Here is a 23,217-nt window from a genome sequence, read left to right as displayed (position 1 = left end):
AAAGATACAGAGGCTTTGAAGAGGGTGCAAAGAAGGTTTACCAGGATGCTGCCTGGACTGGAGGGCTTGCCTTATGAAGAAAGGTTAAATGAGCTCGGACTTTTCTCTCTGGAGAGAAGGAGGAAGAGAGGAGACCTGATCGAGGTATACAAGATAATGTGTGGAATAGATAGAGTCAATAGCCAGAGACCTTTCCCCAGGGCAGGACTGACTGGTATGAGGAGTCATAGTTTGAAGATATTAGGAGGAAGTTATAAAGGAGACATCAGAGGTAAGTTCTTTTCGCAGAGAGTTGTGAATGCATGGAATGCATTCCCAGCTGTAGTGGTGGAAGCAGAGTCATTGGGGACATTTAAGCGACTGCTAGACATGCACATGGATAGCGGTGAATTAAGGTTAACTTATTATATTTTACATTAGGATTAAACCGTGGCACAACAACATGGGGCAAAGGGCCTGTTCTGTGCTATACTTTTCTATATTCTATGTTATAATGATGCCCCAACTTCTGGATAAAGCCACACATGAGAAGCTCATTCACATCCATTTAAAGCTTTCATACAACGGTTTAGCACAGTTTGTCTGAGACGAGTGATTTCTTTGGTTGGACTCTGAGAGACAAGGGCAGGGAGCAGGAGCATGGCAGCTGACACCAAGGCTCAGGACCAGCAAGGTGAGTCAGCTGTGAAGGGATTGTGGAGGAAGTTGGGGGGTGTAGAAGAGGGATCTGAGGAAACACAAAGCTTGGGAGTGGAGGCGGGGTGAGGAAAGATAAGAAAAGGAGGGACATAAAGGGCTGATTCAGTCATGTTGAAATGTGTGTCTATTTCAGGCTGTTGCCTGTATGAGTCCTTACAAGCTTCAAATTCATCAAAAACATTTCAACTCTTCCTACTAAGAGCAACCTCCAATAATTTTCTTTACGATGTAAGGAAGCAATAGTCAAGTGAATCAACGAGCTCAGCTGTGTCTCACAGAGTGGTAAATGCAACACTGAACACTAATATAAATATTCAACAAAAGAGTAAATGCAAAAGATACCAATGTTGCTTTCAAAGCATACGAATGACTCTAGCTCCCCTTTCACCAATACTGTGTGCCAACCATAGGGCATGTTGTATATTTAGTTCTTTGACTAAGTTAGTTTCAACAAATAATGATAATGTTCATATGAATAAAGTAAAACCAATATAAAGTGTATTAATTGCAAGTCACATTTAAATTTATTAAACACACATACCAGCTGCCAAAGAATCTTCAGCAATGGTAATGCAATTGGACAGGAGAGATTGGGCCATGATACACAGTCTCCCTGTTTGTTCAGGACCCTCTTTTAAAGTCCTCACATTCATGTTGCTTTATTAGTTGATAATAAGTTTCTGCACTATAAAGCTTTCCTGCTAATAGTCACGTGTCTCACACACACGCCACTGGTGTTTTAAATTCTCATTGTAATGGCAAGGAAATGAAGAAAAAGGTAGAGAGCAGAAATGAAGCACACTTCCAGTTCCACCATTGGAATGCCATGCATGGCCACGATTAAGTTTCTACCCATAGTGTTCATCAGTTTCATCCACAAATAATTGCAATTACGAGCTAAAAGTGAGTAAACATAATTCGTACCATTTTCAGGGCTATGGCAATGGCCTGTGCTGCAGTTAAAAGATTGTTGAAACAATCCAAAATTTTAGTTATTTAGAAGTTTTTTTTTCTCTCTTATCATAATGACCTCTTCATTAACACTAGTTTTGGGGTAGGGACATTGGACATTAGCTGAGTTGCAGAAAGAGTATTTGCAGCTTTTAAATATTGAACATTTTACCTCATTGTGTACAGAAGCTTCCCATCATCTTGGATTCGTAGCAGCTTGTTTGGCATGGTCATGTTATGTGCCACTGACTTCTTGCCATTATAAAAGAATGTGTCTGGTGTCCATATCTTACTGGCCATCAGGTTGTTCAATCGAAGAATGTTCATTGGGCCTTTAAATTTAAGTCTTTCATCTTTCCAACTTTGTCGAAAGAACACATCGATTGTGTATTCCTGTTAACATCAATCAGTTTATCAGAACAGTAGTAAAGTATGTATGCAGTAATATTTTCACCACGTGATGGAAAATCAAGATCAAATCCTAGTTTCTTTCTGTTTTCTGATAACACCTTAAGAAACCATTCTTCAAATTAAGAAAGATGATCTTATTTAGATAGTAAGAATATGGGAGTGCACTTCAAAAATAGGAATGTGCTACTCAACATTATATGTCACTGTCGGTATAATTCAAACTTCAGCATTATTAAACAGTTCTGGAAATCCCTCCATAATGTTTTTGATCAGAATTATAGTGAACAGCAAACAATTGTTTTCCTTTAACTTAAATATTCTGTCCATTTATTAATCTTGCAAATAATAATCAACATCGTAATATCTTGAATATTAAAGATTATGACAATTCTACGCATTCTGGTTTCTTGATGTAAATTTGCTTCAGTTTTTTGGGAGAGACAATGGTATGTAAGTAATGTCACTCTACAGGTAAATGCTCGGCAGACAAAACTTCAAATGAATTCATATTCAATCAACTAATTAAAAATTCAATTGAGTAATAAGCATGTGAAATTGAAAGCAAGTCTCAATAAAGGCGTCATGAATCAATCATCGATTGTGGTAAACTTCTATCTGGTTTATTAATATCATTTTGGTAAAGAAGCCTGTTGCCCTTATCTTGTCTGGGCTACATGTGACTCTAGATGCACAGCAGCATGACTGACTCATAACTGACTTCTGAAATGGCCCTAACTGAGCTACTGAGTTATGCTATTGTGGATAACACTAAAAGGAATAAAACAAGAAGGATTGCCTTACAAAATGGCAATGGCACACTCAGCACTGCAAAGTCATCCTTACTTACAGCTGAAGGCTTTTGTCAAAATTGGGAAAGGTGTCCTACAGGCTAATTAAGGCAGCAGCCTGTCTTAGGCCTGGATTTTCAAAATGATGGAGAGTTTCTCTGTTGCTGGGATAGTGGCAGAGGGGGCCAAAAACCAGCCGAGCCCCGCACTTGGTACCCTCTGTACCCATCTGGAATCCCTCAGTCAGACTCCCTGAGAAACTGGCCTCTCTGCAATGGAAATCGCAACTCTCAAGGCAATGTCTTACAGTTTGGATTTGCAGTCTACACTCCCAACCTAGGAACGAAATCCAGATCATCGGCATATTCACAGAATCAATAATACCTTACAGCCAATATCCCAGGGTCCATTCTCATAATTCCTGCATAAATCCCATACCGTTGGGAGGATAGACCCAAATGGAGGAGGTGGCAAGTTCGAATGTAACTTGGAAGGAGTTGCCTTGGGAATCATTAAGACTGACTCTGGACCCCATGAAATGTCATAACTTCACCTTTGTCATGGACAAGGAAACTTCCTATTGATTATTACCGAATACATTCCCTCATGTGATGAATCTTGGAGGAAGCACTGAGGGCGACAAGGCATAGAATGTACTTTGATCAGATGACAACATCCATTGTCAAAATGGTGGAACCATAAAAATATAGCAATTAGGAGCAGGAGTGGGCCCTTCTGATTCATTAACAGGATCATGTCTACTCTTCTATCTGAAAGTCATAATCCCATCACCTCCCTATAACCCTTGACACCTTTTGAATCTAGAAATATATATATTTTGAAAAATATATATTCAATCATTTAGGCTCTGTGACCAGATGTGGTAAAGAATTCCACGTGTTCACCATTCTCTGAGTGAAAATATTTCTCCTCAACCCAGTTCAAAATGGCTGACTACCACTGAGATTGTAACCATTGTTCTAAACCTGGGAAAACATTGCTCTTACATCTAGTCTATTCAGCCCAGTCAGAATTTTAGACATTTCAATGAAATATCCTTACTTCAATGAGCAGAGGACCAAGAAATCCAAACTCTTCCCATATGTCCATTCTACCATCCCAGAATCAATCTGGTAAACCTTTGCTGCACCCCCACTATTGACCAGAATGAATCATCTGAGACAGGTGGTGAGGGAACAAATTTGAGGGACAAAAAAGCCCACCAGACCTTGTCCTCATCAAACTAACTGTCATCGATTCATTTGTCCTTGACAAAATCGATAAGAACCACAGAATAGGTTGGAAAGATCAGCAGACTCCATCTTCACACTAAGCATATCCTATGCTGTGTTATGTGGCACTACCACCATGCTAAATGGGTAGAGTCAGAATATACAGAGCAACTCAAGACTGTCCATCCATGAGATGCTGTGGGTCAACAACAAAAACACTGTGTTCAACTACAACCTTTAACCTCATGGTCCTGTGCACATCCACTTCTATTACTACTATCAAGCTGGGAGGTTAACCCCTGGTTCAAGGAAGTATACAGGAAGGATTGTCAGGAGCCGCATCAAGCATACTTAAAACTGAGGTGCCAACTGGTGAAGCTACAACAAAGCTACAACAACTTGTAGTAAAAAGTGAGGTCTGCAGATGCTGAAGATCCAAGCTGAAAATGTGTTGCTGGTTAAAGCACAGCAGGTTAGGCAGCATCCAAAAAACAGGAAATTCGACAGGATGAAGGGCTCTGGCCCGAAACGTCGAATTTCCTGTTCCTTGGATGCTGCCTAACCTGCTGTGCTTTAACCAGCAACACATTTTCAGCCTACAACAACTTGTATGCCAGATAAATACAATAGATAGAGTAAAGGTCAAAAGCCTAAGTCTGTTAATCAATAAGTAATTTTCCAACCAACAGATCAGATTTTAGCTCTGTATTCCTGCCATATGCAGGGGTGAATGTTAGCAGACAATTAAACAGCTAATAGGAGGTGGCAACTCCATAACAATCTCTATCCTCAATTATGGAGATGCCCAGCAAATCCATGCAAAAGACGAGACTGAAATAGTTGTAACCATCTTCAACCGGAAGGTCTGAGTCACTACCATTGGCCAAAAGCTGAAATGAACCAACCATAAAAATTCTGAGACTACAAGAACATATCAGAGGCTGGGAATTCAGAGGCAAGTAATTCACTGCCAAAGGAACAAGTTACTTCCAATGCACCGTAGTAGCAGTGTACCATCTCCAAGATGCTCTACAGAAATCCACTCATCTAATAAGACCTTTCAAAACTGTGACCTCTAACTCCTCGGGCAAGGGCAGCAGATAGATGGAGACAGCACCATCTGCAACTTTCCTTCCAAGTTACACACCATCCTGACTCAGAAGTACATCACTGTTCCTTCACAGTCATTTGGTCAAAACCTCAACTCCCTCCTTCACAGCTACGTGTGCACCTACACCAGCTGGACGGGAGCTCACTGCCACGTTCCAGCTCAACTATGGTAGGGCAACAAATTCTGATGCCCACATCTCATGAAATAATATTTTAAAAACATTGTGAAAGTAGCATGTGACTAATAACAATGTCATAATTGCAATTAACAAATAATCACAGAAGTGTTAAGGTGCAGAGGGAGCTATTTGGCACATCATGCCTGCACTGAACGAACCATCATTGCCTCGTGCCAATCTCCCACATTTTACACACACCCTTGCACACTATCATGCTACTTTGATCCAAACAATCATAATAAACATCACAAACATGTCTATCATTATATTGCCATAATGCTTTTGTAATTATAATTCATAAAATTATGAGCATTTGCTATAGTTATTGGCAAAAAGGGGTCAATTTGATTTACCCCAATTGTCAATGACATTTCTTGTAGTATTCATCAGAATTTATTCAGCCATCCTTGATTAACAGAATTAGACTTTTGACCTTTTCTAATTAGAAACTGTAGAAATGTCGGCTATTATCTCTGTTACACATCTTTGGTACTAAAAATGAATAAAGCAATGCTTGTAGATTTGTTTACTTAAAATGTGTGATAAAGTTATTCATTCTTTTATATGCACAACGCTAATATAAATCCTGTTCAGAAAAAGAACAATGTCTCTGAATGACAGACAGTTTTATCTATTTGCCTATAAAGTATGATTACCCCAAAGAAGCAAAAAGAATTGGATGCTGGAAATCTGAAACAGAAGTGGAAAGTTTTGGTCATACCAGAAAGTCTAGACACATTACTAAAGAGTGCAAAAAAGAATTTGCGACCTTTCATCAGAAGTTGGAAATGTGCTACATTTTGAACAACTGACAGAGGGAGTGTCGGAGGAAATGCAGGTGAAAAAAAACATCTGCGATTAGGATGGAGAGAATAAATAGCAATGTATGCCAGGGTAGAAAATGAGAAGAATAGGGATAGTACATGAAAGCAAACAAAACGTGTCCAACTAAGCAGCTCTCTGGATGCAAAGTCGAGGGGTTTGCAAAGACACTAGAAGGGGAGAAAAAACAAAAGCCAATTACAGACAAAGGTTATGATTCAAAATAGCTCAATTCAATATTGAGTCCAGAAGGCTGTAAAGTGCTGAGTCGAAAGATGAAATGCTGTTCCTCAAGCATTGGAACAAGGAGGCATGTCAAGGCCAGAAATCTCAGAGTTCAAGCAAGGCAGATAATTGAAATGACAAGTAAATGGAAGCTTAGACTCGTGCCTGCAGATTGAACAAAGATGTACTGCAAAGCAGTCTTCAAGTCTGTGCTTGGTTTCCCCAGTGTAGAGGAGATCACATCATCAGCTAGAAATACTACAGACTAATTTCAAAGAAATATAAATAAATCATTGATTCACTGAGTGTATGAAGCCTTGGATGGTGAGAAGACAGATCTCATATCCCTTATGCTTTTATGGAAAGGTGTCATAAGAAAGGGAGGTGACTGAGGTGTGAACCAGGGTATCTTGGAAGGATATAATCTCTTCTCAAAGCTGAAAAGATGTAAAGCATTTTTTTAAAGTGGTAGAAGATCCAGGGGTCTTAATATTGTAATATTTCCATTGTGAATATGAGAGAAACATTAGCAGGTTGGACTGAGACTTTGATAAAACTGTTCTTGGCTTGGAATTGAGGATTGGCAGGGCCATGTGCCCAGGAAAAGCTTCTACCTGCATCTGATAACTCCACTTGAGCATAACTGAGTGAGGCCAAAGCCCGAGTTCCAGTATTTGTGACATTAGAGAGGCATCTGATCACCAAAGGATGTTTGCGAGCCCCAGACCTTGGATTAAACTGGATTTCTGTCAAGTAGTACTTTTTAAAAAAACATGGACTCCTCAGAAAGATAATCAATAACATATTTTCTTAAAACTTTTTCAGAATGGAGGAATCCAGTCTTGATCTCTGACTGATCAGGTACTCTGTTGCTGCATTGTGTGGCCTCCTCAGTGGCTGGGTACATGATTTGTGTCCTAACATTTCCTGCATGTTTTCTGTGGGTTGGTGGCAGAAGTTCCAGAAAGTTACATCTTAGCACTAATCCTAAAATACAGCATTTTTCTCCCATGAATTCTCTTTCTTGCAATATTTTATTTCATCAATTAATATCTTTGTGAAGCAAATCACTGGTTATAACTGTAGAAACGTTTAACAGTAATTATATCCCATCAGATATAATGGATAATTTCCTATTCACTTGTGGAATGTGAGTATCATTAGCTGGCCCAGCATTGATTGCCCGTCCCTAGTTGCCCTTGAGAAGATGGTGGCGAGCTGCCTTCCGAATCCTTGCAGTCCATATGCTGTAGGTGGACCAACAATGCCATTAAGAGGAGATGTGGGGTTTTTTTCCAAGATTTAGTCCTAACAACACTGGAATAGTGATATAATTCCAAGTTCTCTGGAGGGGAACTTGAAGGTGATAGTGTTCCCTTGTATTAGCTGCCTTTGTCCTTCGAGATGGTCGGGGTCATGTGTTTGGAAAATGACAATGATCTCTGGTGAATTTCTGTAGTGCTTCTTGTCAAAAGTATATACTGCTGCAACTGAATATCGGGGTAGAGGGAGTGGATGCTGTGGGGGTGGTGCCAATCAACCAGGCTACTTTGCTCTGGATGATGTTAAGCTCCTTGAGTGTTGTTGGGGCTGCACTCATTCAGACAAGTGAGGAGTATTTCATCACACTCCTGACGGGTGCCTTGGAGAGGATGGTTAGGCTTTAGGTTAGGACTCAGGAGATGAGTCATTTATTGCTGTATTCCTAGCCTCTGACCTGCTCTTGCAGCCATTATACATGTATATAATATATTTGGCTCGTCCAATTTCTGGCCATTGCTAACCTGCAGGATACGGTAACAAATTATGATATGGAGCTCTGTTAGCAGTAAGCACAGATAAGATGATCAAGGCTATTTTGTCATGGCAGTATCTCTGTCTTAAACATAAATCTAAGAAATAGGAAAAGCTTTGCAAGAATTAACTGCAGGAAATAAACAATTATACAAAAGGATAGAACAGATATTATAAATGTCATTGAAATCTATTGTCTGAACTGCAGATGCAAGTTTCAGGGTTAAAAGTTGTATAAGTAACTATGAAATGCAAGTATGTCTTTTTTAAATTACATTTATCAATTAAATAGTTATTGAAATAATTGTTGTTTATCTATGCATTCAGAAAATTCATTTTATTACTTATTATTGCAGTCATTACATTCAAATACAGGAAACTACATAGATTTGTGTATTGATGTTGCAGTGATGTGACAATATTAGTGCTTCCCATTGTAAGCAGGAAGTCAATCAAAACAATTGAAATCCAATTTAACGAACCTGATTTCAAATTTCCAATTCATTTGTTACACTCCCCTTACGTGGACTGAACATAAAGCACTGATAATGATTGCTTTTTTTTTGCTTTAATGATTTGCTGTTAGCACCACCAATGCAATATTCACATTACCAACACCACTCAGCAATATAAAAGAGAAAACGTTACATTTACAATGAATTTTATAGGGAGCCCAAAGTATGGTGGCTTAGTGGTTAGCACTGCCGCCTCAGAGTGCCAGGGATCTGGGTTCAATTCCAGCCTTGGCTGACTGTCTGTGTGGAGCTTGCACATTCTCCCTGTGTCTGTGTGGATTTCCTCCATGTGCTCTGGTTTTACCCCCACCCACCTTCAAAAAGACGTGCAGGTCGGGTGAATCGGCCATAATGTTTGAAGCATTAGTCGGGGAAAATGAGTCTGGGTGGGATACTCTTTGGACGGTCAGTGTGGACTTGTTGGGCTGAGGGCCTGTTTCCACACTATAGGGAATCTAATCCAAAGATTCTAGCCAATGTTACAGAAATGGTTCTTTCAATAAAAATTAAACCCTGTTACGAGTGGCTTAAGTTGAAGGTCTACTCCATTGCCGTAAAAGTTCAGAAAGCAATCGTTATGACCAAAATGCTGGAGATTACCTTGCTAGCCGGCAAAATAGTAGACCATTAGCAGAATGAGCAAAAAACTTTAATTTTGGTGAATGTTATTTTCATGTCAAGAGTTGAACTAGAACAATGTGACTGACTATATTTTGTAATAATTTTGTTACAGTAACTTGGTTCTCTTCCTCAATACAACAGTCCTTTTATAACTCTACGAGATGTTCGTAAACAGGAGAATGAAGATTTTTAATGGTATATAAATTTTTAATTCAATTTGTGTCAGCAAACACCAATTTATTTTTAAACTGATAAATCAAGATGAATAATCAGCACCTATAGTTGAAAATTCCACAAAGAACTGAAGAAAGGAATTAAATCGAGAATTAATCTGAAAGGGCCACCGATGTTCAAAAACTTGAAAAATACAAGACTCGTGAAGACAGAATCAGAATGAATTTGAATCCAAAGAGTACAGCAGAGAGATTATTCAGCTGATTGTGCTGGAACCTAGTCCAATGCTCAGCTGGAGCTAATTTCTCTCAACCTTATGTTGCTACCTTTTCCATATTCCTTTCCATGTATTTAAACCATTTTAGAAGGGCCTGTCACCAGTGAGTTTCCACCGGGATTAGTTGTGGGTCCTTTCGTGTTTGCCATTTATATTAATGATTTGGATTAAAAAGGCATGGTTCGTAAGTTTGTGGACAACACCAAAATTGGTGGAATAGTAGACTGTGAAGAAGATTACAAAGAGATCTTGATGAGATGGGTCAATGGGCTGAAAAATGGCGGATAGAGTTCAATCTGGATAAATGCTAGGTATTGCATTTTAGTACAACAAACAAGGGTAGGCTTATACAATTAATGTTTGGGTCTTGGGTGGTGTTGCAGAACAGAGGGACCTAGGAGTTCAGGTAAGTAATTCTTTGAAGTTTGCCTCAGATATAGACTGGATGGTTAAAAAAGCGTTTGGTACAATTGCCTTCATTGCTCAGTCCTTTTGAGCATAGGAGTTGGGACGTCAAGTTGAGGTTGCACAGGACATTGGTGAGGCCTTTTCTAGAATACTGTGCCCAGCTTTGGTCACACTGTTATAGGAAGAATATCATTAAGCTGGAGAGAGGAAGAGTGTCTGGAAGATGAAAGGGTTCAGAAAAGATTTACAAGGATGTTGCCAAGGTGGGAAGATTTGAGCTACAGGGAGAAGCTGAATAGGCTAGAGCTGTTTTTCCTGAAGCAGCAGAGGATGAGGGGTGACCTTATAGAGGTTTATAAAATCATGAAATGCATGGATCGGATAAATAGACGAAGTCTTTTCCTTGAGGTGGGAGAGTCCAGAACTAGAGGGCATAGGTTTAGGATGAGAGGGGAAAGATATAGAAAAGATCTAAAGGGCAATGTTTTCAGGCAGAGGGTGTTGCATATATGGAATGAACTGCCAGAGGAAGTGGTGGAGGCTGGTACAATTGCAATTATTTAAAAGGCATCTGGGTGTGTATATGAATAGACAGGGTTTAGAGGGATATGGGCCAAGTACTGGCAAATGGGAATGATTAGGTTAGGATATCTGGTCAACATGGACAAGTTGGACCGAAGGGTCTGTTTCCATGCTGTACATCTCTATGACTCTATGCTGGGTATGGAAGGTTTAAGTTATAAAGAAAGGATCAACAGGCTGAGACTTTTTTCACTGGAGCATAGGAGGTTGAGAGGCAACCGTACAGACAATTATGTGACTAAGATAGAGCTAATGGTAGTTGCCTTTTTGCTAGGATGGAGGCTTTCAAGACTAGGAGGAACATTGTTTAAGGTGAGAAGAGTGAGATTTAAAAAAGACATGAGGGGCAAATTGTTTTACACAGATGGTGATGTGTGTGTGTGTGGAATGAACTTCCAGAGGAAGTGGTGGATGTGGGTACAATTACAGAGTTTAGAAGATGTTTATTTAAGTACATGAATGGGAAAGGATTGGAGAGATCTGGGCCAGGAGCAGGCAGGTGGGACTAGTTTAGTTTGGGATTATAGTGGGCATCGATTGGTTGGACTGAAGGGTCCGTTTCTGTGCTGTATGACCCTGCGACTCTAAAAAAAAATTTATAATGTGACAGTCTTTGTCTCAATAGTTACTTGAAAAATATCCTGTTATCTTTCCATATCCTATTAATATTGTGTGAAAATCACACTCTTCAACCTGTCTTCATTCTTCTTGATTTCTGTCATCTCCAAATCTATTTAAATGAACAACAGAATTAGGCCAAGTGTGGAAGCCTGTTCAGTTTGTTATCTTCAAAGCTTAAGTCTTTACATTTATTTCTTGTCTATCTTCCAACTACCTCTCTATGCTAATATCATTCCTCTCATATGCTTGATTTCTTCTTACAAACATTGTAAGAAACATTATTCAACTACTTAAGGAAAGCTTTTTGTATCTGCTGCATTTTCATTATTTATCCAGTTGAAACCTCCTATAGCTCAGCAGAACAGAAAGATGGATGGCAGATGCAATTTAATGAGTCAATATTTTTCAATAAAAAGACAAGGATTGCAAGATAACATTCAATTAGTAAACTGTAAAGGATGTAGATGAACAGAGAGACCTGAGATACAAATAAATTACTCTATTCAAGAATTGTCCCCTCAGATAGTAAAATTGCCGACCTAAGTCCACTATTTAAGAAATGTCAGAGAGATAAAAGGGGAAATTACAGGCAATTAGTCTATTGTGTGGAAGCTACTAGCATCAATTATTAAGGACTGAGCACTTGAACAAACACAAACCAATTGCAGAGCTAACATGGATCTGTAACTGGTGCATGATATCTAGGAAACCTATTTCATTTTTGATTTGGTAACTAACATTTGGGTGTGGATGATAAATATGTGCATTTGCAAAAGATTCGACAAATTTCTCAAAAAAGACTTAAATAAATGCACATGAATTAAAGGAAGCCTACTGGCTTGGATAGATTTGGAGATTCTGGTGTTGGACTGGGGTGTACAAAGTTAAAAATCACACAACACCAGGTTATAGTCCAACAGGTTTAATTGGGAGCACACTAACTTTCGGAGCGATGCTCCTTCATCAGCCCATGATGTCTCCGAGAGATTTCTACTGGGTCCAGGTTCGTATTCCCTGAAATGTAGAAGATTAAAGGGCAATCTAATTAGGTGTTTAGGATGATGAATGAAGTTGATTGAGCAGCCACTATTTCAGCAAAACTATTTCCTCTGATGTGGAAGTGCAGACAACAGGCATCAAATTAAAATTCAAGCTAGATCATTCAGAATTGATGTCAGGAAGTGTATCTTCACATAAAAGACAGTGGGAAGTCAGAATAAAAAGGTTTTGAGGATTTGTCAATTAAAAATGTCAAACCCATTTACAGAGTTTTGTTCTGGAAGGTTGTTAAAACATCACAGAATCAAGATAAGGTTGAGATTTAGACCAGAAATTACCAAACTGAAATCTAACTGTTTGCAGAACAGGCTCCATGGGACAGCTTATTCCAGTTCCTCTGTTTTCCAAAAAAAGTTAAAAATCACGTAGCATCAGGTTATAGTCCAACAGGTTTATTTGGAAACACCAGCTTTTGGAGCACTGCCTGATGAAGGGGCAGTGCTCCGAAAGCTAATGCTTCCAAACAAACCTGTTGGACTATAAGCTGGTGTTGTGTGATTTTTAACTTTCTCTACCCCAGTCCAACACCAGCTCCTCCACATCGTTCCTAAATAATGTTATTCTTAGAAATTGCAAATGTGGTTTGATATAATAATGACAGTAGACTAACTAGTAAAGTTAGGTCACATAGGATTCAGGCAGAGCTGCCAATTTGACACAAAATCGGTCTGACAGTAGAAGACAGAAGGTGGAGAGCTGTTTCTCGGACTGGAGGCCTGTGACCAGCGGTGTTCCGCAGGGATTGGTGTTAAATCTATTGTTGTCTGTCATTTATATAAATTATTTGATGAGAATTTAGGAGGCAGGGTTCATACGTTTGCAGATGACATCAAAATTGGTAGTATGGTTAAGAATGAAGATTTCAAAGGGATCTTGATCAACTGGGCCAATGAGCTCAGGAGTGGCAGACGGAATTTAATTTTGATAAATGTGAGGTATTGGAGAATAAACAAAGACAAGTCTTATACACTTAATGGTACGGCCCTGGATAATGTTTTCAAATATAGAGATGGAGGGGTACAAGTACAGTGTTCTTAGAAAGTTGTGTGACAGGTAGACAGGGTGCTTAAGAAGGCATTCAGCTCATTTGCCTTCATTGCTCAAACCATTGAGTATAAGAGTTGCGATGTGATGTTGAGGTTGCACAGGACGTTAGCGAAGCCACCTTTGGAGTAGAGTTATAGAGTCTTAGAAATGTACAGCACTGAAGCAGGCTCTTCGGTCCAACCCGTCCATGCTGACCAGATATCCCAACCTACCTGCCAGCACCTGGCCCATATCCATTCAAACCTGTACCGTTTTCAACACTGTGCTATAGGAAGAATATTATTAAATCAGAGAGGGTTCACAAAAGACTTCCCAGGATGTTGCTGGGAATGGAGGGCCTGGTGTCCTTGGGAAAGGCTGGATAGGGTGGGACCTTTCTTTTTAGAGCTTAGGAGGTTGATAAAATCACGAGGGGCATAGAGAAGGTGAATAGCAAAGGTATTTTCCCTTGGGTAGGGAAGTTCAAAATCAGATGGCACATTTTTAAGGTGAGAGTAGAAGATTTAAAAGGAACCTGAGGGGCAACGCTTTCATACAGAGGGTGTCTGTATGTTGAATGACTGCCAGAGGAAGTGCTGGAGGCAGGTACTTTACAATATTTAAAAGACAATTGGACATGTACATGAATGGGAAAGGTTTGGAAGAATATGGGCTAAATGCAGGTAAATGGGACTAGTATAGTTTAGAAAACACAGTTGGCATGGACAAGTTGGACTGAAACGTCTGTTTCCATACTGTATGAATCCATGACTCTATCCTGGGGTTTTCCAAAGAAACCCATAGGTAATGATAAATTTATATGATTAATCCTGGTTAGATTACAAAGTAGGATGCAATATACAGCCCCCAAATTTCTGCTTGACTTTCCGGCCACCTCAAGTATGAGCAGTTGGAGCAATGTGGGCCATTCACACCTTTGCTTTGCAGAGTGGAGTCAATCCTAATTGGCTTTCCATCTCAACTCCAAGGACAGAATCTTCCCAGGCTTTGAACAGCATGGACTATGGTGGGATGAGTGGTAGAATTGAGCAAGAATTCAGCAGCAACTATCTCAACATCAGAATCACCACATTGCACCTCATTCACTTTACTCAAGCAGCATGGTGAGATTCTCACTTGGGAGCAGTGAGTTCTCATTAATGCTCATTATCACTTGTTAAACACTTCATTAACAGCCCAAAGCACCACGGGATGTGATCTTACCCAAACGCACCACACAAACTAGCCCCGGGCAAACACCGTGGGTTCAACTCACTGCTTTCTCCAAAAGACCTCCATCTTGGCCACAGACAAACTGCATACCAGGGCACGATGCCCCAGAACCAGTTGAGTGTACCCTTTCACTACACATTGTGTTCCACTTTCTAAGAATCCTCACCACTATTCTGGCATCCTCAAGTGGCACTGAGCAATGCATGGGCAGAATGGTCTAGCAGGGCACAATGGCAACCAGCAATATAGAGCTACATCAGGTACAGGTACCAGACAGGGAAAGGAAATGTAATTTCTTGCCAGGGCTGCTCACTGTTGTCTCAATACGTGTCCATGGCTGGTACCTAAAGGCATGTCTTCAGCATGCATACCTTACCTTGCCTTGCCATGCTTTTGCCCTGCTGGTGGCAATTGGCACAGTCAGACAATCAAGCAACTGGCTGTGCTATGCAGCAATCCTCAGTCAAGGGAGTGTGCATCTGGCTTTATGGCAGTCTAGTACCTGTGCCAAGTTACCTCAATGTTTGTACCAGAACACAGAATCTGTAAGAAACAGTGCAACATGTCTGAAGCAGTCCGCGGTGAAGTCTCATTGTGTTGCACCTCACTGCCACAGTCACTGTTGAGAAGCCCCTCAGATGTATGCTCCTGCAGCCAGCCAGAGTAGGTGCTGGTGGAGAAGGGCGAAGGTGTGAAGAATGAGTTGGTGCCATGTACATACGTTGCTAACCTGCTGTGACAGGATGCAGCTGGTACTGAACATTCAGTCCAGCCAGGTGCACCTTGGTCATGACCAAGTAATGCTGCTGGTGCTACAATCTGGATAAATACACAAGTCCATGATCAATGTAGAAAATGTTGCAAATAATGTTTACAGAGATTGTTGTGAAATTTGCAATATAAATTACCAGGCTGTCCCTTCCATACCACAATTACATCTAAGCTTTCTGCTTTCCTAGCTGCTGAAACCCCAGAAATTCACTGAAAAATCAAAGCCTGTATTTCAATCCTAGAGTTTTGAAATTGTCATTCACAGAGATGCCAGAACAAAGGACCTCTCCTTCTATTTTCCAAAAGGCTAAAACCTCAAAACAACTGCTGAAAGCATTGCAGAGCATGTAAATTCCAAGATCTACCTTCTCCCAGTGCAGTTTGGTCAGCTATTGCTAAACAATAGGTGCATTGTTCCACCAATGCATCTTTTAAATCATCCTGTCACATGTCAAAGCTTGAAAAATAGTTAGAGTAAAAATTAAACTGTAAAAGAATATACTGAAGTAGAGTTTGCTCATTTACAATTTTCAGAGTTCTGCAATATTTTTTCAGATTTTGTTGCTTATATGAATTTATTTAACCCATGCTTCAAAATGTATTCACCTGGTCTTTGTTTTCTTTTGGTCCTCAATCAATCCCATCCTGCTCTTTGATATTATTCTAATCTCCTGCCTGGACGATGGTCTGACTGGATTGTGACTCCAATCTAGATTTTACTAGCCCTCTCAAGACGAAACGCCACTTAAACGGGCACTCAAGGTAGTGGCCAATTAAACCATTTAATTGGTCAACTAATGGCCATTTCCCACTTTGTTTGACTTTTCCTTAGCAGTGAGACCAAGTCAACTGTCACGGTGTCAGCAGGTTTCCACATGCAGTTACGTTCTATTCCCAAAAGGTCTTACAGCCAACAATTTGGAAAAAAAGCAGGCGAAAAGTCTGCCAATCAACTCACCATCAGCAGACTGACTTAGTTATTCAACAAACCCTACAACTCTCAGGTTTTCAGGTGGCAGTCTAACACACTGGGAGATAAGTAGTAAGAACTTGTGACATAGCCCCATCATTAAGTTTTCACTTCACTGACAAATTCAGTTTTGCAGTTGAGTTTCCCAAGATAGCTTGCCATTTTTACTTACTGTACAACTAGTAGCATATATGAATACATGAAACAGGCACATACGCCAACCAATTCCAATTGTTCCATTTGAGAATGACTGTTATCTGGAAATTACAGATTAAGAGAGCAATTTTGGATCAATCATTTTCACTTCATTGACTTGCTCCCAGATTACATATGCTCTCCTTTTTAAAAAATGGGATGTGGATGTCGCTGGCTAGCCCAGAATCTATTAAGTCACTAATTGTTCTGGAGGAGATGATGGTGAGCCTCCTTCCTGACCAATGCTATCCTTGGAATATACTTCCACCCAAATACAAAAAGGGAGTACCAGAGACTCAGAGACACTGAAGGAACAGTAATATTGTTTGGTGTCAGGATGGTGTGTAGCTTGGAGGGGAAATGGCAGGCAGTAATGTTCCTGTGCATCTGTGGCCCATTGTCCTTCTACGCAGCAATAGTTTCTGGCTATTAGTCATGGGTTTGGAAGGTGCAATTGAAAGAGTGTTGGTGAATTGCTGCTCTGTATCTTATAGATGGTGTAAACCATCGTCACTAAGTGTTGGAGGTAAGGAAAGTGAATGTTGAAAGTGATTGATAGGGTGGGCTGCTTTGTCCTGATGGCATCAAACTCCTTCAGTGTAGTTGGAGCTGCACTCATCCAGCCAAATGAGGAATATTCCTTGACCTCCTGACTTGTGTCTAGTAGATGGTGGACAGGCATTAGACAAACAAGAATTGTGGTGAGTACCACAGAATCTGACCTGTTCTTGTTGCTAGAGTATTTGTATGACTTTTATAGTTCAGTTATAGTCAATGGTAAACCTCAATGTTGATAGTGGGGAATTGAATGGTGGTAATGCCATTGAATATTAAAGGAAGTTGGTTAGATTGTCAATTGTTTAATCAAGTCATTGCCTGCAAAAATAATACTTGGCACTTGTCAGCCCGAGCCAGGATGTTGCGTGGATTTTGCTGTATTTGGACACTGCTTCAGTACCTGAGGAGAACATGAATGGTGCTGAATGTTGTTCAGTCATCAGTGAGTACCTGCACTTCTGCTTTTATGATGGAGGAAGGTCATGAAGCAGCTGAAGATGGTTGGACCTAGGGCATTGTAGAGCTGAGATGACCGACCTTTGACATACTTTTGAGTTAGGTACAACTCCAACCCATGGCGAGTTTCTACTTTGGTGCTGCTCCAGGGCTCAGCACAGCAGAGGAATTTATCGTAGAAGAGGGAGGATCTGGTTGTTGTAGCCCATGACAATGGTACTTACATAGGCAAGGTCATGAGAGAGATTCTACATACTCAGTATGAGGAACAACAAACCAAATTAAGCAGAAACTCAAAAGTAATAATGGCTGGATTATTAACTGAGTCCCATATAACTGGCATGGTGTATAAACTTACAGAAATCAATGCATGGCTCAATGACTGGTGTAGGGGAAGTAGCTTCTGGTTCATAGGGCACTAGCACCAGTAATCAGCAAAGGGAGGCCTTAGTTTTGGAATTGTCCAGGTCTGAACATACTGCGGCTGGTGTTCTAACAAGACACATAACTGGACAGAAGAGTTTTAAACAGTCAGGCAAGGGTCCAAGTTTGAGAAGATGTGGTCAATCAAAAGGTAGAGAAAAGGCTATTTATATGGGAAATAATAAATATGCTATGCTGGAGGGATAGATGGAACAAAATTAATGGAAAACCAACAGATAAGGCTAGAGGTTAGACAAAGAAAGGAGAAAAGTAAAGGCTCTGTACCACAAAGTACACAGCATTGAAATCAAAACAGCTGAGCTGATAGGAAATTCATAGCAAATAGAAAAAATTAAGTACAATCTGACAGCCATTACAGGCATGGCTGCAGAATGCTGTATACTAAGCTCTGAACACTGAAGGGTACATGACACTTAGGAAGCTGGGACTGAGGAAAAAGATAGAGAGAAGGCTTTGTTAATTAATTATGGCTTCAGCATAATAGAATGATGACCCAAGTTCTGGAAACCAGTATGTAGAAGTGGTTTGGATAGAGTTAAGAAATGATAAAGGCAAGATGTCACTTGTGGGAGTTGTGTACAGCCTCCCTGTGAGTAGCTACAGATGATGATAAAGGAAGCAGTAGTGGAAGCTTACAAAAAGTTACTGTGATAATCATGGTGGATTTTAATCTATACATCGATAGAAAAATCCCATGGGCTAAGATAGCCTAGGTGAAGAGTTTACACCTGGTTTCTAGATCTGGTATTATACAATCCATGACCACATAGTGAAATATAGCAGCAACAATCATAATAGGGTTGAATTTTACATTCATTTCAAGAAGAGGAATGGTCCAAAATTAATATTTTATATTTAAATAAGGGTAATTATGAGAGCATGAAAACAGATTGTTAAAGTGAGCAACCAAATTAGGTAGGTCAACAGAATGCAGTTGAAGACATTCCTGGGGATATTTCAGAAAATACAGAATAGTTAACTTCCAACTAAAAAAGTTAAAAATAGTACCTTTTTTAATTTAAAAGTTAAAAACATAATTACAAAAAGATGAGTGACAAGTCAGATCATTGGACAGAAGATAAAAAAAACAAAGATTTAAAGATTAATAAATAGAGAAAAATTAAATTATGAGAGAAAGCTAACCAGAAATATAAAAACAGATTTTTTTTTAGGCATTAAAAAGCATTAACGAAGTGAGCAGTTGATGTACTGAATGAGAATTCTGAAAATAAGGTAAAGAGATAGCAGATGAATGGAGCAAGTGGTTTGCATCAGTCTACACCATAGAAGATAGAAATAGTATCTCAGGCATTGCTGGAAATCAGGAAATGGAAGCAAGGGACGAACTCTCGAAAACTTACCATAATCAGGGCAGTGAGCCTGAGCAAATTGTTGAAGCAGCAAGCTGACAACTCTCCAGATCCAGGCGGATTACTCTCAGGGTATTAAAATAAGTCACTAGTAAGATAGTTGAAGCTTGGTTTTAAATTTTCCATAATTCCCTAGGTTCAGGAAATAATCCTTTTGATTGCAAATATCAAATGTAACTCCTTTACTCAAAATGTAAGGGAAACAGAAAGCAAGAAACTTCAGGCCAGTTGGCTTAACATCTGTTACAGGTAAGGTATAGAAATTATTAAAGACATAACTTAGATAAATTCAAGATACTTGGGAAATCAGTACAGTTTGGTAAAAAAGAAATCATTTAAAACCAATTTATTGAAGTTCTTTGACTATGTAAAGTGTCATGAATAATGGGAAAGTAGAAGATGTACTGTACTGGAATATGACAAAGATCCATCTCAAAGATTGCTGCAGAAAAATAAAAGCTTTACTGAAGAAGGTTCACTGGACTCAAAGTGTTAACTCTGTTTTCTGTCCATAATGGTTCCAGAACTTCTGAATTGCTGCAGCATTTTCTGTTTTTGTTTGTTAAAAATTAATCATCTTGGCAATCACTTTATGGCTAATGAGAACATAGAACATAGAACTATACAGCACAGAACAGGCCCTTCGGCCCATAATGTCCTAACATTTGTCCTAGCTTAAGCATCTATCCATGTACCTATCCAATCGCCGCTTAAAGGTCACCAATGATTCTAACTCTGCCACTCCCACAGGCAGCGCGTTCCATGCCCCCACCACTCTCTGGGTAAAGAGCCTACCCCTGACATCCCCCCAATATCTTCCACCCTTCACCTTAAATTTATGTCCCCTTGTAACACTCTATTGTACCCGGGGAAAAAGTCTCTGACTGTCTATATGAAGCAATATGAATATAAAGCCAACATAGAGACAGTTCACATAGAGTCATAGAGATGTACAGCACGGACACAGACCCTTCAGTCCAACTTGTCCATGCTGACCAAATGATGCAATATTTCGTGTGGATGCTGGAAATGGGATCTGGGTAGGGAGCGCACAAGCTACCATGACGAGCATCTTTCTCTCTCTCCCACACAAGTGCTGAACCCTGTTTTGCTGAGCAAACATCTTGCATCCTTATAGCAGGCAGATTTACAAATAAAATTTCATTGAGTTTCCTACAACAATAATTTTGAAGAAAGGGGAACATACCACCTGTAATCGAAAAGCAATGGCCTCAGCATAAACCAAAACCCCCAATGCAATCAGTGAATCTTGAATGACTTTATCTATTTGCCTACAGCTTGTCTGGCTCAATGTAATCTCTGTTAATCTGTAAGGGTGCATTTCTTTATTGCATGCTTGGTGAGTCGGTGTGTTTGCATCCCCATCTATGGAATGTGGGTTGTATTTAAATGTGTTTTACGTTTAATATTTTTAAGTAGATGGGTTTCAGCAATAACATAAATCCTCTAACATGTTTATCTGAATATCTAGCTGGTTTAATGTTTTGAAACTGCACAAAGTTAAATGCAAAATAAACTGGCAATCCAGCATTCTTTTTTGGGGAGTGGGAAAGAGGAAAACCATTCCATCCCTCCTTACCTAGCTTTCACAACAGGTATTTATTACCCATTGCACAAAAGTGCTACCAGGCATCTCTCTGGAACTTATATAACCATCTGAAGTAGCACATTAATGTTAAGTCTCACTTCAACAGTACCATTTTGTCCTTTATAACTCATTTACCTGTGTGTCTAGTGTTTTCTAATAATTTAAAAATTAATTATAAAAATGCTGACGTTGGTACAATTAGCTACACTGATTTAATCCCTTAACAACTAAATCAAATAAAATTATACTTTGTCCTTTTAAAAAAGTCATGGTTTAGTTTATTAATTATTAAAATAATATCCAGCAGATCACATTTTTCAATTAAATTTTTCAAATTTATGAATGTATGAATTAATTTGGCAGCTTTGCAAAGTAAAGACAGCCAAGCTGATTTGACGTGAACAAAGAAATGTAAAAACACTTTGAAACTAAAATCTTAGCTCCTAAAAAATGTTATTTGCTATGGCCTTTTTTAAAATGTCAAGCTGAGTTGCCATGATAAAGACTATTTTATAGCATCGTCCCATGTCAGATAAGAAAATGAGAAGAGGTACATAGGGAGCAGGTTCAACTGTTACAACACAAAGAGACAACACCAATCTAAGAAAAACTTTAAGCTTATTAAATCGGTGCTTTTGCTGAAAATTCAAATTACTTCCTGAGAAGTAAAGTGATGCCAATCTCAGGGCATTGACGGAATTAGAAATGTCTAGTTAGTGAACAAGTTAGATAATATTAAAAACACAGGAGGAGGAGTAGGCTATTCAGTCCATCGAGCCTGCTCCACTATTTAATACTATAATGGCTGATCCACTTTCATGTCTTTTTCCTCACATTATCTCCATACCCCCTTAGTCATTAGCATTTAGAAATATGTTAATCTCTACTTTAAACATATTCAATGATGGATTTTTGAAAGCATTCTAAATTCAAGAATCCAAAGATTCGCACCACTCTGAATAAACAAAAGTCCCTTCATCTCAGTCCTAAGTGCATTCCTCTTTGATTCGAAATTGTTCCTTGGTTCTCGACTGCCAAATCAGGAGAAATATTTTGCCAGCAGCCACACTAGCTATCCCCTTAAGGAGTCTGTAGGTGTCAATGAGATCAACTCTCATTCATTGAAACTCTAGAGAATTCAGGCCCAGTTTGCCTGAACCCTCTTTATAGGACAGTTCTGTCCATGTCATTGACACCAATGTGGACCATGCTTTCCGGCAGTTCTCCCTCCCCCAGCAGAATGTCCTGCAGCTGCTCCATCATGTCCTTAACCTTGGTGCTGGAGAAGCAAAATACCAATCTACAGTTACATTTCTTGTGATCAATCCTCTAAATGTGGAAGCCCCAAACACTATTGGTCTTCCAGCTGTCCTGGAAAGCCAAGTCACTCGTGGTGCCACAGAATTGACTCCTGTTGCAATCTACTGAGAAGGCATTACCCTAATATGCATCCAACATAGAAGACATGAGTAGCCAGCAGGTTATATCAGGAGACTCCTTATTGACCTGCGTGGTTGTCTTAGGCAGGCTGGCATATGCCCTTTCCCACTGGAGCCTGAGGAGCAACCAGATCCATCAATGTGAAATCCATGTAGTTCTCTGCCTCGTAGACATCCTACAGTGACACCACCCACCATTCAAGCTGCTTCTGCAGCTCTTGACACTTCCTGTTGGTATTCATGATTTGGAGATGTGCTTCCAATTAAACCTGTTGGACTATAACCTGGCGTTGTGTGATTTTTAATCCTGTTGGTATGTTCATATAGATCATGCATCCATGACTTCCCACATGCTGCAGGATGTACAATCCACTTGTGTGAGCTGATGTGCTAAACTATAACTTTTAAAGCTATGTATTACAACAAAACAATGGAACAACCTACCAACTGGCAACTGATCAAATTATTCTTCTGTGCTTAAGTCAGAGGAAAAAGGAGGTTGAGGTCATAAGATACAGGAGAAGAAGTAGGCCATTCAGCCCATTGAGTCTGCTGCACCATTCAATGAGATCATGGCTGACTTGACTATCTTCTACTTCACTTCACTACCTTTTCTCCATAACTCTTAATTCCCTTACTGATAAACTATCTGTCTATCTTAGCCTTGAATATACTTGG

At 39.6% G+C, this 23,217-nt stretch overlaps 1 protein-coding gene across 1 annotated transcript in view; it reads right to left on the bottom strand.

Annotated features, from left to right (window-relative positions):
- The window catches only part of LOC132819485 (gamma-aminobutyric acid receptor subunit alpha-2-like), a 247,772-nt gene that overhangs the window by 94,136 nt on the left and 130,419 nt on the right, over positions 1-23,217 (bottom strand). Inside the window, exon 5 of the mRNA XM_060831021.1 lies at positions 1,823-2,043. Within this exon, the coding sequence (XP_060687004.1) occupies positions 1,823-2,043 (221 nt within the window). The remainder of the gene's footprint in view (positions 1-1,822; positions 2,044-23,217) is intronic.

The sequence above is a fragment of the Hemiscyllium ocellatum genome, chromosome 1 (assembly GCF_020745735.1).
Source record: "Hemiscyllium ocellatum isolate sHemOce1 chromosome 1, sHemOce1.pat.X.cur, whole genome shotgun sequence".
NCBI lineage: Eukaryota > Metazoa > Chordata > Chondrichthyes > Orectolobiformes > Hemiscylliidae > Hemiscyllium > Hemiscyllium ocellatum.
The sequence above is the reverse complement of the archived record's forward strand: the minus strand, read 5'-3'. Positions and strand labels throughout refer to the sequence as shown.